Below are 16,305 nucleotides of genomic sequence, written 5' to 3' on the forward strand. Positions count from 1 at the left end.
GGGGACTTCACCTTGCACACACACTGAACTCACCTGCACCAAGCTGCTGCACACAGACATCCCCAGCTGCTTTAGGTGCTTTGTACCAACACATACTATGGCCCTGCTTTGCTCTGCTTACCAAGAAAGCAGATGAATCCTGGAAAGGCACAGGACTGGAGTGTATGTGTGAGCTCGTTTTTAAAGACATCTCCTTTTAAAACCTGAAGCTTACGTTTAGCCATATAGCCCTTAATTCATTGCAATAGTAAAGCTCATCTGCTATCAGCTAAGGACAAGAACGTGCCCATCACATGCAGCACAGATTAGACTTAGGGAAAGGCACGTTGCAAGGCCAGTCACCTGAGTGAAAAATAAAAGAACCGCTGCTCATATATGCAAGGTACAAACTGTATCAACACATTCACCTTCCTACGTCCTCCCAGCCATTAATTTGTTTCCACATAAGAGATAATAGCAGAGGGTTTTCTGTCAGGAAGCACAGAGTCAACATCAGTAAAATACTTACACAAACCTACACAGTTCAGTTCCTCAAACCACAAGGCCACATATTGCTTTATTCTTATTCCCATTATCGCCAGAAGAGCCTGTACCATATTTTCCAGTTACAACTTGCACGTTTAATTAACACACGCATTCAGCTTTGAGATAAACAACTGCAGGTCAGTCTCAGAAAAGCAGGCAGTGCTGCATTACGTCCAATCCCACCACTGCCTAAGCAACGATGACTTAAGCACAAGTCTTCAAAGGCCAAGAGTTTCCTTTTCAGCAATCAGGTATTTCTGACAGCAGGATCTCAGTCTCTACTGCTCTGATTTGCGACCTCAAGGGGAAGCAGAATTTGCATTCCTTTTACATTTGCAAATAGAACACAATCCCTTTTGGGATACAAAACAGCCAACATCTGCGGAAAGGTGATGCTACTGCAGCAAACAGCACTCACCTCCTGAAAGAGCGTAGACATTTCACAGACCAGACATGAGCTGGGGCTTTGCATTTCACATTTGTGCCTGTCGGAGAGGAAGAAATCTCGCAGCAGTGGAGTGTGGGTAAGTGCCTGGACAATACAGTTCATAAAACATGTGTTCCCAAGATTGATTAGCCCTCGTAGACCTATAAAGACAGAAGGGGGAGGGGATGCGTAAGCATTACTGTATTTAGAAAACTGTACATTTAAATTATTTGCATTTTTATGCAATTTCCACGTTGGTGTTAACAGATTTACTATGTATGCGTTGCTCCAAGTACACAACTTTACGTTTAGGTAGGCTATTGGTTTTGATGTACTCAAGTCACAAACTGCCACGAGCTTTCTTAACTACAGCATGATTTGTTTGTTTTTGGGGTTTGTTTTGCTTTAAATTCTTAGAGGAACATAAAACTCAAAGTACAGCAACACCAACAGCACTATTTTTGCAGAGGCCATTTTTCCAAACACCACCAAAACGTGCTCCCTCCTCAAGGTCGTACCCAAAGGCAACAACAACTGATAAACTGCAACAGTATGATACATTAAAATAAATCAGTTTGTTCTGAGGTCATATAAGAGGCAGGTCACAAAGTCGAAGTAAGATTTTTGTACTGACAAAATATAACAAATATCTTCCTAAGACAGCCAGAAAAGGAAACGGCCTCAATATAAGCCAAACAAAAAGCCAGGCTGTGACACCCAGTACAGACTTTGTGCTTCCTCCTTTCCGTTCAAAACCCGAGATCTGAACAAAACACCCTTGAAGAATAACTGTGAACAGTGCTACTTCCACTCGTGTTTTAACTACATCACACTTTTATCTACAGCACACATCACAAAAGTCAATTTGGAATAAGAGGATTCATCACACCTTAAGTCAAACGTTCAGTAATGCCCACAGATGATTTCTTGTGCTTGGAAACCAAGGTGCTTAAAGGAATGCTCTTTTGTTGCACCACTGAAGAGAGGGTAGGAGTGGGGAAAGCTTTCAGTCATTTGCAAAGTCTAAGTGAGAAGAAAAACATGCTCAAGTCCTTGAGTACTCTTCCAAAATGTTAATGCCACCATACAGGAGTGCTAAACAAGGTCATCAGGTGGACAAGAATGATGATTTTTTAATCAAAAGTTTACTTTGAAACAAGGAAAAAAAATGCCCTGACACACACATACAATTTTGCTGTCAATTTAAAACGAGCGTGGTCCTCTTTTGCGATATAAACAGAATTACTACATAAACCATGAATGAAAAAATGAATTACTTGATAGAGAACAAAGAATTGCCTTGCCATTCTACAGGGAAAAAAAAAAAAGATAAAGAAAAGTATCAGCTGGCAACGCTGTGCTAATTAAAAATGGTGCAGTTCCCTTGCAGCACACCAGACAGTGCTCAAAGGGCTCTTCAGCATCTTTCAGCAGGAGGAGGTGTGGTCCAGTTGCTATGTTACCACAGAGAAACGGCACTGCATCAGCTGGAGCTGCACACTGAGCTGCAGGCGATGGATGCAGAGCCCTCTGAAATCTCCTTTTCTGTATCTAACGAAACACAGCCCTCCTTCCAACAGCTTCCTGGTGCTTCTGTTTATTCACAGTGCAGGACAAAGTTCCTCATGTATATTGCAGTAACTTCTATTGGGCAGAAAGCTCATTGCAATCAGCTGCTTTATTTTCACGCTGGGAGGCAACAAATGTGCGCACGTCGTTAACAAAGTGTTAAATAGTTAATTTGGTGTAGCAGTCTGAAAAACAGTGCAATTCTGCAACACTGTACACAGTCCTATGTCAATCCCCAGTCTACACATCTCTGCAAACAATATCAAGCAGAAAGATGTTCGTGCTACGCAAGTGGAGAAATGTTCAGTTGGTACCTCCTGCCTACTTCTTTATCATCTATTTAGAACTTACTGGTTTTATTTGAACCAATCTGTGCCAACAGATGCTTGTGAGGCTCCCTGGACACGCTTGAGATGCACCAGGGTATTTTGAGCAGAAAGCTCTCTCCCTATTTCTCTCTGGAAGACTTGGCTATACTGGTTAGCAGCAGCATTCAAAGTCAGCCTCTGCAGCATAGAAGACAAGTGGAAACCAGCAGGTCCACCTGGAGACTCACCCTATCTTTTTTTTCCCCTTGATATCTAGTAGAAAAATCACAAGTAAAAGCAAACACATAAAGGCAGCTTTTTGGAATCATTTATTAAACATCATTTATCACATGCCTGAGGCTGGACCTTGTTTCCCTGTGACCACAAGAAGAATCAATCTTCCTCAAAGCTTCCACCAGACAACCAGTTACAACTCCATAGGCTCTCTTGCTTTGCTCTTGCTTGGTCTTCGGTGTCGCTCCTCCGCAGGTAGAAAAAAAAAAAGGGTGCTTCTTATGCTATGGCATCACTTGAATGAAGCAACACAAAACAACCTGCAAAACAGACAAGGCTGAAATGTGAATACCTCAAAACCTTTCAAAAGTAAGAAAACGGTGAATGTGGTAAAACATGAGAACTCACTTGACTGGAAAAAGGTAAAGGAGCATATATAACTCTTATCCTTAAGAGAGCAATGACTGCAGCTGCTAAACTGTCTCTCAAATTGACATCTGAAATGGGACAGGTACAATGCACAGAACTACAGCTAAGCTACTGCATAACTAACTGGAGCATCCTAAAAACATCAAATTTTGATGCACGTGTACTGAAGAACTGACTGAACTTAGAAAGACACATTCTCTTGCATGGAACTCTTATGGAAAAGGAGTTTTATGGGAGAGAATCAGCTAGAAACCAAAGGCCATGCAGCATTCCAATCAGTGCAATATTCAGAAAGTAAATGAGTTGTGTCTGCCACACCCTCTCCATTAAGAAAGTCTGGCAATATTTAACTGGAAGAGACAGCACTGAAACATAACAGTCATAAACTAAGAGAAAAATAATGTGTCAAAATCTTAAATGGAGCAGTCTACTTTTGTGAGTATGAACATCAGTAGTGCCCACCAGTATTAATCACTTGACAGTACTTGTCTAGAGGGTGGGCTGATGCCAACGATTCCCAGACTTAACTGCTCTTATAAGGCTGTGGTACGCTGTAGATTTCTGCTGTGCTTTTTAGTAGTAACTTTGTCTCTGATTTTAATGAACCGTTTCCAGAACAAGCAAGATCAACCAGTGAGATATCTCAACTCTAAATGCAGATGGGTGCTCCTGTGGTAATCCTGTTTTGTACAGAAGCACTACTTATAACTTTACAGATAAAAATGTAAGTACTGGAAATAAATACTGCAGTCAAGACAGGTTTATCCTGCTTGGTATTAACAAAGAAAATATTTGGTCATAATCACCACTATTTCTGCTCTGCCACATGCTAAACAGGCAGGGCGTAAGCAAAGCAGCAGGAATTCTACTTGTGCAATGCCCTGAGTAGACATAATCCTGTGCAGGAATTTCCTTTTACACTCACTCTCAAAGCTGTAAAGCAGCAGGCTTACCTTTGTCACCTTCAGTTCTTCCATCTTCTTCCAGTAATGGTTTTTGATTTTTCAGATGCTCGAAGCAACTGATCTGCAACGCTGGGCAAGTGTGCTGCTGTGATGCAGGAATGTCCAGAACAGCAGTTCTGCAAGTCCACCCATGCAGGTGAAATGAAAACACCAACTCAAGATAAGGAAATTCCACTTCTCATGGAGGGCAGGGGGCACTGGGGAGGTGGAAATGAGAGGACCACACATGAACACAAAAGACTGAAAAGCAATCAGGTGCTTAACTCGCCCCTCTGAAGAGGTTTGTCTCAAAAGCTAGGATTGGTGCTGGGATGGGAAGAAGAGCAGATAAACCAGACTGAACAAATATTAGCAGAAAAACCTGTGATTTAATTGAATGAAGATTCTGGAAGCAAAAACGTAGGTCAGCGAATAATGCAACTGTGACATGAATCAGGAAACTGCTCAGCACAACCAGATCAAGAACCTTTGTACATTAAGAACAGGTCAGCACCACCTGAGCGCAATTTTCTGGCCCCAAACCCAACCCTCCCAGTTGCCCATCTGTGTCAGTGAATCCCTGAAGCTCCACCAAATCGTATCAGAAGTCGGTGCAAGCTGAAGAAGTGCTCACTAAAATATTTAGAGGAAGCAAGTTCAACACAACCCTTGGAAATACAGTGCAGCACAGCAATAAACATTTTTTTTTTTAAAGTTTGGTTTTTTTCATCTTATGTTCATACAGCAAGAACATATTTATAGTGCATCTTTCTGAAAATGCATCTCAAGGGAGCGCTGCCCTACTTCTCAGTACCTAAAGAGGGGAAAAGAACCCAAACCTCTCTGCTCCCAGGTAGAAACCAGACTGCACGTTTCCAGAACGCAGCTGTTACAAATATGGGCCCCAAACAACCAACACACCACTGTTCCATTTGCATGCCAGAAGCAGCATAGCTTCTGCTGATGGGGTCAGTGGTAGCAATTATTCTCAAAAGATGGTCCCTTTTGAAAGAAAAAATACATCTACTAATTTCAGAGAGCAGCAGTGTGCAAATAAACGAAACTAGAGAAGCTTACACAGTAAGAAGCGTGATGTTCTGTGCCACCACTGGTCATGTGAGCCATCAAAAAACCATGACACTGCACTGGATTTATTCCACGGTACTTCAGCTAAAGAACCCCTTCTCAGTTCCTGTGTGGAACCCATACAGCAGCACAAGCAGAGTCTAATTACAACTGTTTTGTTCAAAGTATTTTACAAACTCACTGATGACACTCAATATTCGTTTTAATTTGAAAACAGAACCTATGAAGAAGTACTGCTAATAAAGAGAAGACTTATTTGGAGACTTATTTGTACCCGCTGCATTAGGAACTGCTCCATAAATCCCAAGTTTACCTGCACCTACAGAGGCAGAACAACAATCACATCAGAAAAAGCTTTCTGGAGAAAAAAGACATCTCTCAGGAAAAATAGCATTTGTATTCTAAATGAAAATCCATCTTTATTCTTCCAATTTCTGGCAGAAGATTTTGGATCACTGTATATTTTTCATTATTTTTGAAATAAATTACTTGCTAGAAAAAAGTTTTCTCATGCGTACAGAAATAAGCTGTCCTTGATTCCGCTTCCAACAGAAAACTCTGAGGTCCAGCTACAAGAGATGGCACACTGGAGAAGAGAATGCTATGCCATGAAGGGCACACGTACAGCAAAGTCATTAACTGCTGAAGTTGAACAGAGTGCTCTTCCTTGCCTATATCATCAGTATCAGGAGACAGAGACTACTTAGATGGACGCATCACTCAACCTGCAAAGTTCTCTGTTTCGGTATGGCAGTGCTGTATAGCAAGTGGAATCATCCTCATTACTTGTCTGTTTACCCTATTACCAAAACTACTCAGCAACAAAGGAGGGTTGGTCAATTAATTACCAGGGATTAACCAAATGTGACTCCTTCTGCAGCTGAGTAACTACCAACTCAAAATAAAATCCAACCAATGAAAACAGACCACAAAAACACACCAGGAAATACACCCTATACACCAAAGCTGTGACCTTCACAACATGTTCTGCAGTCCACTGCTGGGTTGTTCTTTTTCCCCCGGTTGTTTGCTTTTGTCATTGTTGGTTTTGCTTGTTTGTAAGGTCCCGGCCAAGAGTTGTTTTGCTTTTAGAAAGAGGCACTTGCTCACCTTTCACACTGCCAAACGGTTCAAACACAGTAAGAAAAAACAAAACACATATGAGCAATGTGTCAGTTTGTATTTCCCAGTTAGGCTGTAAGACAGATCTCCCATTAAGCGCCAGGACAGAGAAGCAGCACTGAAACATGTGCTCAATTGTTTCATTCAGGTTCACATGACAACCCAAAGTCTTTTGGCAATAACTTCTGGCACATTTCTGTGCAACTGGGACAGCTCCATAGTGACCTCAGCATTCATGCAGACGTTCCCAATTCATCCCTTTTTATTCTGTGTGAGGAACGCCATTCAAAATTTCCCATTTCCACATTTTCCTCCTTAAAATGCCTGAAAAAAAGTTACCAATAAGTCACAGCCTACCTACATTAACTCGTCCAGACACACCCACAGCAACGGTGGTGTCTCAGCAACAGAGCTGAATTCAATTACATCCAGTGCAGATCCTGCCTCTCCTGATTGCATTGATCGCATTTGGCATTTTTATTTAACAGCTTCAAAATAAAATCACATGAAATAGACCTACGGAAGTGATACACTACATCAAAGTAGTTAAAATGTAATGGGAAGACAGAACAACAATTCAAAAGCAACTGAGTACATAGGAGAATCTATGTGAAATTAAGTTCAATTAAAAAAATACGGTGTAGGAAATGAGAAAATTTAAGTTCACAAAGAGGAAATAAGCAGCAACAGCTATGATAGCAATCCAACCTAAGTGACATAATCCTGCACTGAAGGGGCAAATGGTACACTGTGAAACTCAACAAGCTTCTGATGAGGCTGAGAGGAGGTTACTCTGCCCTGCTGACACAGTAAGGCTCTCGCTGATGATGCCCGGAATAGAGCACCCAATTTAAGAGATCTATTCAACCCAAGGAGAAGGCAAGAACAGGAGTGAAAATTTGCATGAAATTAATACACGAGACTTGAGAAACTAACTGAAGAACCCACTGGTTGAGTCAGTTAATTAAAAAGATAGTGCCAATGGAGGAACAGACAGGCTGACAATTTTCAAATACGTGAAAGGCAACTGCAAAGAGGACTGTAATTAACTCTTGTGGCCTATCCAAGCTATAATAAAAAAAAGACTGCGCTCACAAGAAGTGAAATTTAATTAGATATTAAAAATAATTGTTTCACAGTTAGAAAACATTGCAACAGGGGAGTCCAGGACTCCCTGCAGTTGGAGCTGTTGAGAAGCAGCTCTCAGTTGTCAGTAATGGCCTTGTACACCTGACCCAGACTAAGAGAAGGCATGAAGTGACCCCTCCACCTCTTCATTGCGCTGTTCACATATCCAGATTAATAGTACAGCACGACACAGAACGGAGCAACCACCTCTGACAAGGTGGGAAAGGCAGGGCATTTTCACCTGACAGCTCATTCAAACTCACAGCTAAGCGATGCCCAAGGGGATGCTCCCGCCGCACCGAGCTGGCACCTGTTTGACTCCACGGTGAAATGGTTTAATGTGCCAGTCTGGCAGAAAAAGCAGCCTCACCTTGAAAGGGTCTGCATCACCTGCAGACGGTGATGAGCTTTTGACCCTTCAAGCAGGTTCGAGCAGCTCAGCAGAGGTCAGAGCAAAAAGCCACGGCCGCAGTCAGGAGGGGCTGCAGAAATGTCAGTCAACCCTCCTGCCCCCAGAACACCTCTGCTGCAACACACCTCCAGTGCAGGCAACTGTCTGACGCCACAGTCTGAGCAGCCAAACAGCCACAGCCTGAATGCACACATAGCTATTCCTACCATAAGGCCCTGGAAAGCAAAATTAACTGCCCTGCTTCCAGGAAAGGACAGAGAACCTCTGCTGCTATAGAATCAGGGCTTCTAAGTATTCTCAATGCCACTTTTAGGCTGCATTGATATTTTGCATATGAGCTTTTGCATTTGTGGCTCAGCGCATCATTCATTTTAGTAATGCAAGAATAAAGTCAGAGGATAATACAAAAATCAGTCAGCATCAGGATCTGGTACTTCATTTCCTTTCTGTCATACCTGCTCGTGTGGATCAACGAAAAAGTTTGCATTTATGAGCAGTGCTATAAATCAGCTCCATAGGAGCTCAGCAGCAGCCGTGAATCATACTGTACTTCCAATTAAAAGCAGTGGTGTAATATTTGAACAAAACTGCAGTCAAGCTCAGCATACCAGATATGGATTTGTGGCTTATTTGAACATAGAATTGCTAGCAATGATATGGGAATAAACAGCAGCAAATGATTATGAGATTCAGTACAATGTCTACCAAGGAGGGTTTACCAGAGGTTCTGTCTCAAAGAGACAGGTTGGTCTTTCACCACCACCACCCCACAGGCCAAGCAACTTATAATCAAACAAATGAAAAAGCACAGTGTTTCAGACTGTTGTTGCACAGAAGATGAAATACACTCCAAACCAGACGCTGATTCCAGGGATGCCCAGAACAGAAGGTGATGCCAAAAAATGAACCACAACCCACACGAGTTCCCATTCTTTGCCATTGGGCATGCTGCCTCTGATTTCACTGCCCTGTAGATACTAAAGGTGACTTTAGTGGTGGCTTCAGTATTCCAGGAGCAATTTCCACGACGTGAAGCTATGTTGTTCCTGGTAAAGCAATGGCTGCCTTCTATTTTAAGTATGAAGAATAATCCGAACTTAAAGCCAGGCAAAGGCCCTTAAATAAACTTGGGAAACAGTTTAATCCACCCTACATGAAGGCTTTCTTCTTCCTAAGAAAAATGATAGCTTTTATGCCTGTCATTTATTGTCTTCAGCATCTTTATTGACCATCTGCATCACAAAATTATTTTTATCTCAGGCATCAAGAACCAATGCATCATGCTCTTAAAAAATAAAAAAGCTATACAGCACAGACTCACTTGTGGCAATCATCTCCATCTAGTTGACTCTCTCAGTCAAAAGGAGCAAAACAGAGAAGACATTAAGCTCTGCAGCAGAACTTGCACTAAACTTCCCTGAATTTCTTCAGTGGGTCTTGATATGCCAAGTAATTTTGTCTGTTGGGCTTTGACTTGATCCAATCTCTGCCGAGATCTCTTAGCAGGGAGTGAAGCATACTGAGGAATGAACACATGTAATCTGGATCCCAAGCTGTCACAATACGCAACAGAAGAAAAATGCCTTTCAAACATGGCACCAGAAATTATCACACAGTGCTCTAATAGTCAGCAGTGTCTTTGATTATCTGAGCCCCACGACACCCAAAGATCAATCAGCAGGAAGACAAAACGAAATATGATGCACTCCCAGCACATGCCGTCACACCGAGAGCTGCAGTGGCTATCTGTGCCCACATGATGCGCCCCACGCAGGTACATCACTGCATAACACACCTTGACTTAGCAGTGAAACCAGACCCCTACAACCACAGCGCTCGCTGCACACTGAGCTGTACAGAGCTAAATGAATTTGAACGAACTGATTAAAGGCATAGAGAAGCCCTAAAGCAATGATGAGACTCAGGGAGGAGCTTGTCCCGTCTCAAACACCGTGCAGCACAAAGTTTAAGACAAATGTCCCACGAATCAGAGCACAGGAACAATGATTATCTGCTAACTGGAAGAAGCTCAGAGAGAAGAGACATTCAACATCTAAAAAAAAAATAAAAACAGCAGAGAGTGAAGAGCTGTGCTTGTCAGAACACTGAATGACTGATCCAGAGCTTTAAGACAACTGGCCTTTAGACGCCAGTTAGGCTGTAAACATATCTTTTGAAAGGTTTATATGGCAACATGATGGCAAAGAAAAAAAGTCTATCAACAAAATTAAATACATCAAAACGTAGCGCAGAATTAAATATTCGCTTTGCCCTTCCTCAAAACAGTGAAACTCAAAGCTCAGTTTGATCTTGTATGAGCGGCACAGAAGCGTAAGACTTGCAGTGAGAATCCTGTGCAGATGGCATCCTTAAAGAACAAGAGGTACTCCCACCAAACTGACAAAATCAAATTCACACCCGCAGCCGTCCTTTCCCCCCAATATCACACCATATGCTGCCTACAAGTTTTTACCCTTCCTCAAAACAGATTTCACAAATTAATAACTGAAGGAGGAGGATAACTGCCAATGAAGTTTAATGCACCCAGATATATCAATATGCACAAATTATTGTCGAACTGGCGCAGAGCTATTCCAGCCATCCACGGCACACAAACCATGCCACATGCTGTTTATGCACAGTACTCATTTTGGTATATACTGCATCTACCTTCTGTCCACACAAAACCCAGCACTGGGAGCAGATACGAAAGAACAGAACGGAAGGTTACAGTAAACACAATCCAAAAGCGATCCACAAATCAACAAATCTGATTGGAGACTGCTGGCCTCAGTGAAAACATCTTGCTCCCTAATGACATGAAGTCGAGCAAGGGAAATACAGCAGCAAACCAAAAGTATTTTTGTTTCTTCCATCTATTTTTAACAGTAACAAAAGTATCTCTCACTCTAAGGGTACTTCTCTGCCCATGACAAGACGGGCACAGCAGTCAGTGTAGCTCTGTGGGTTAATTCTGAACTTCCTCATTCAGCTCTTGATTTAGAGATTATGGCACTACCTTTGCACTGACTACAGCACTCCACAGCAAGAACTCACCTTCCATTTCAAGGAAGGCTTTGTTTTTACGAGGATCACTGCTCGATGCTGGCTGTGTTCAAGGAAACAGGAGGTGCATCTGCTGACCTCTGGACTGCTAGAGGACAGGGAGGACAGATGCAGAAAGCCAAGCATTTTTAACATGTTTTCCTATAAAGCATCCGTTATTTTAGTTTATTTTCCACTGAACAACACTAGAAAGAAATGCCCTGCTAACCTTTATTTAACTTTAAACAACCAAAAGATCGCCCACCATCGGCTTCAGATAAAGAAAGATACATTGTTCAGAGGGCTATATGCTACAAATGGGGTTTTCTTGGTAAGAAACCTCCCTCCCCATTAAAAAAAGTTCCAGTAGATAATGACAAGTGATGAACATTCACTGCAGTTTTCATGTTACAAGTCTGCAGTGTTTTGATGGCGTGCTGGTTACATAATCACAGTGAAAAAAGCACAGCATGGAAGAGAGTTAACTACTGTACCAGCAAAGAGAGGTAACAACTGAGTCAGCAAATATTTCACACTGAAGTTGAACTGACATAAAGGAGGGGGAATTTCCGTGCTCCTACCTGCCTGGATCCAAACATGAAGATGATGCATCTGAAGAGGTGCAGAAAATAGTTTTAGGAAGTCAAACTGCGATACTGTCTGTGAAATAAAAGTGATGTGTATGGATCTGTAACAACTATGAGTCCGCTTTCAAACACCCAGAGGAAGAAAATCAGCTTTGAGACAGAAGTTTGGAATGTGACGCAAGTCCTGGACCAAGAACCATCTTCCAAGGAACTTCATACTGTAAACTCAGTGTAGCTTTCTTTGTCTCAAATCCCCAAGAGCCACCTACAGTTCCAAAACCAAAATGTTTTCTGTGCAAGTAACACGGAAAGCAGTTTTCCAAGAAGGAACAACAGAAAAATTCAACCCAATTCCAACCTGTCTAATGCACAGTTTAACTTGGTACTGCTGTCTTCATGGGCTGAACTGGAGGCAAATGCCCAGAAATTGTGATTCTAGCTTTTCAAACGTTTCTTCACCAGCAATACTTCGTATTGCAGCAGCTACACATGTGCTTACACTTCAGTGTCTCACTGATTTTATCCCCCTACTAACAAAACATGCAAAACAAGCTTTACAAGAAGGATAAAAGAAGCAAAAACATTTACATTTTCAAGAATTCTTTAAAAGCTGTATGAAAAATCACTACTCCTCAGCCAGCAGATACACAGCTTGCTGTTCTGCTGCGAACTAAACCACCCCCACATAAAGCCAGGCAAATTAAAACCTTCACCAAGAACCCTGAGACTAAGGTTTTCCTCATCACACATTTAGCACATCCCTGCTAAAGCTGGTTTCAGTGCCAACCTATCACCAGGCTCAAGCATCAAGGTAACTTCTTAGAACTGTATCTGACGTTCTGTTAATCTTTACTGGAAAGAAAACACACAGGATTTCTGTACGCAGATATCCCAAAAATCGAAGTATCTTACTTTTAAGAGCTGGTAAGAATGCTCCTCATATACATTAGTGAAGTCTGTTAGCTTCTTCAGCAACCCATACTTGGCTGCAAAAAAAAAAAATCAACTGAAAAAACAGAGGTACCCTAACGATGGGCCAAACCAGTCAGTTTTGCTGAATATCTCCCTTCCCTTCCCATTACAGCTGCCTGGCATTCCTTAGGAGAAAAGATGTTCTGCCAACTAGTTTGTGTTTCCCTTTGCTGCAGCATCCTTCACCTGAAAGCAGGACTACAGCCTTGGGGCAAAAAGTGCTTTGTAAAAAGAATCAGTATCCGCCCTTTCTAATCTTTACTAGCTGAAAAACATGCCCTGCAAGTTTTACCTACTCTCCAGTCTTTAGGAAAAAAGCAGGCCAGATTTTAGATTAGTTACCTCCAAAGTTGTCTTTTTATTTTCCTCCTGGGGAGGAAGACTGCAGACAAAGTCTGAAAATGAAGAGCCATAAGCCTTGAAGCAATCCATACACACTACAGCAGGAATGGTGAATGGCACAGACCAACACGGACACAAACTTCAGCCTTATAATGCTGATTTAAAAAGAACACACAATGGCATAATACTTTGGAAAAAATAAAAACAGAAAACAACTGAACAAGCAACAGTAGAGGCCACAGCAGCGTACCACTGGTGCTACCTTCTGAAAAACGCTGCTGTCTTCTTCATATTGACTAATAAAAAGCCTGCAAAGCTTTTTGTTCTGTTTAAAATGTACTTCCTGGTTTACTCTAAGCTCAAGCCCACTGAAGTGCCAGTCCAAGTGCATTTGTCTTCATTGGTTTTCCTGGAAGGTGAGTGAAAGAACAGTTCGGACGCTGCGTGGCTGCTGCCTTGCGCAAGTTGAGGCATCCCTGCTTTGGGCCAGCAGCTCTGAAAGCTGCTGAGTGCAGCAACTCAGCTCTTGCCAAAGCATGGCCAACAAAAAGCACAATGCCGTCTGCCAGGATAATGAACTGAGCAGCCTGAGTGAATGCCCAGGAGAGGGTGGGATCACATGGCTGGAATTAAGGGACCGAATGAATGCACAAGGGTGAAATAAAAGGAACGGATGATCCCCTGATGGAGGAAAGCTGTTTTCCTCAGCTGTAACATCTTCACCCTTAGCCAGAGACATACGCAGCTGGTTCTTTTGCTTAAAGGACAGCATCAACCTGGAGAGAAGGAGGAGGGAAAAGACCAAAGTCTTCAGCAATGCTTTCATAAAAAATGCTTTTTAGGGTTTGGTTCTCTCAACATTCACTCACTCCATAAAAACAGTGACAAGACAACAAAACATGAACAGGAAATGCATCTGCTCAAAGATGCTGTGACTTCCTACCTGGCATTAGCTTTGGAAAATCAAGTGACATGCAGTCAAATGACTCTCAATACACAAAAAGGGTACTTTTTTTGGAGAGAGATACTTATATTTTATCTTGCTGAACAGGCAAAACTTTGAAAGCCCCCACAAGACGTTCTGAAAACAAATCTTTACAACCCACTGTGTAAATCACAACTTACGCTTCAGAATTCTTGAGAGATTCACCATCACCTCTCATTTTTCCTAAAATCCCACTCGAGGTGCAATTTTTGTGGATATATTTATTTCAGATATAAACCCAGTACTGCTTACAAAGCAATCACTTAAATGTAAGTTAGTTAAAGATGAGTCAGAGCTAAGAATTTCACGCTGAATAAAACCAGCAGCCAGTACTTCCGCCAAAGACTTCAAAGCACAATACCTCCCAGTTACCACTGCTTCTGCCCATGAACGGTCCACAAAGAACTTACAGAACTCTGAAGGATCACAAAGTGCTTCTAGAGAACCAGAAGTATTTTCCAGGTCCCCCTGTTCCTCCTCCCTTGCTTCCTTCAGGCAGGAGCTCTGCTGCAGCTTTTATTCCCATCCTGCTGCTGTCACATCCCATGCTCCCAGCTGCGCAGCTGCAGGACACCACCTGCTCCCACAGTGTGGCTGTTGGTTTTTGCAATCTCCCCCACCTCTCCCATTCATTCTGAAAAGGATTTGCTCACTCTTCTGTAAAGGCTATACCCTCTGCCTTCTAATCCCAGGTGGCTCCTGCTAATTACCCATGTGCCTTGGGAGTGTAATTCTTCCCATTGTTAATGTACCAATTTTTAGCCACGAAGTCACTTCACATGCTAATGAGAGACCAGCTGATCCCAAGCTTATACTTCATGTACTCAGGAGAACTCATCTTCTGGGGGTACTAATGACAACAGAGGAAGAATGGCTTTGAAAAGTTGTGCCTGAATGATGCTGTACTACTTGCACTTCAACTCTGATTCTATAATAAAGAACTTGCTTGTTAACTCGAGCTTGATCATTGCCCTCACTTATTGAAGGCAGCATCTTCACAGGAAAGAGACTGAAAAATCCTATCTTCCTTTTATGCTGCTAGAAACTAATGTAATGGTTGATTAGTCTAAGTTTTATATTGTTTTCCATATAGAAGTTTTGGTGTTTATAGGACACCAGAAACACCAACTTCAATCCCAAAATCATGATGAGTATTTCTGAAGACTAGTCTAGGCCATGACACATTATTGCTACTGAAATAACACACAATACCTTTAAGAAATGTCTCCTTCCCCCCCTCCCTCTGCATTCCTCACAATATTCCATCTTTTCACCCAAAAATGGTTGTGCCAGCATAGGGACAAAAGCAGCATGCTACAACACATGGATCACCAGAAGGTGTGAGAATGTCTTGAGCTCATCCTGCTACCAAAAAGCATATCATACGTTTATAGTACGAGTAGACCATACACTCTTCTTGAATATCTTTAAATATGGAAGTTCTGCATTTCAAGTCTAATAAGACAAGAGAACACAATGCATGCATTGTTAACATTTACCCCGCGTAAGGATTTTGCATCATGGCTTTCAGGATGCAGACATTCAACACTGCCACTTGCTTAATAATAAGTTCCAATAAGTCACTTCTGAAACGCTTAGATGCAACACAGGGAACAGTTCTTCATCTAGATTCCAAAATGAAGGAATCAGCACAGCTCCTGTGGCCTGCACAGCACTGCCTGGCGTGAGTTTTCGTCTGAAGAGCAATTTACTCCATTGCAAGATTTCAACCAAAATCAAAAGCTAGCATTTTTGCTCACAGTTTCCTCTAAATGAATTACCAGCTCAATCCTCCATTATAACACACTCATTTCATGACCAAGTATTCTTCAGACAGATTTTATTATGCCAATGAAAGATGAATCCTGCAGCTGTACAGAGTTCAAACAGCTCAGAAAAGCAGCACACACAAACACTGAGATGCACTGTGAGACTGCTAGAAATCTAGAATTAAAGAAATTACTTTGTACGAGAAGAGTTATGTCACAGAGCAGCACATTCACCCGCACAAGTGTCACGTAAACATGCAATAGAATATATTTTGTTGCAATTTTTCTATCACTTGAGCGTGTTGTAGATATGAATAACATCGATTTTGATAAATGTTATTATTAGAGCTAGAAATCCCATGCCAGATCTTCATAAACAAGCATATCCATCCGTTTATGTCATGTTTTGTCAGGGTTTTGG

The 16,305-nt window shown here is 42.0% G+C and overlaps 1 protein-coding gene across 2 annotated transcripts in view; it reads right to left on the bottom strand.

Moving 5' to 3' along the window:
- The window catches only part of USP22 (ubiquitin specific peptidase 22), an 87,407-nt gene that overhangs the window by 23,239 nt on the left and 47,863 nt on the right, over nucleotides 1-16,305 (bottom strand). For both annotated transcript variants that reach the window (XM_042828146.1, XM_042828144.1), the window contains one exon: nucleotides 944-1,113. In XM_042828146.1, the coding sequence (XP_042684080.1) occupies nucleotides 944-1,113 (170 nt within the window). The remainder of the gene's footprint in view (nucleotides 1-943; nucleotides 1,114-16,305) is intronic.

This window comes from Centrocercus urophasianus, unplaced genomic scaffold (assembly GCF_019232065.1).
Source record: "Centrocercus urophasianus isolate 14NV4802_14NV808 unplaced genomic scaffold, USGS_Curo_1.0 seq_29, whole genome shotgun sequence".
Classification (NCBI taxonomy): Eukaryota; Metazoa; Chordata; class Aves; order Galliformes; family Phasianidae; genus Centrocercus; species Centrocercus urophasianus.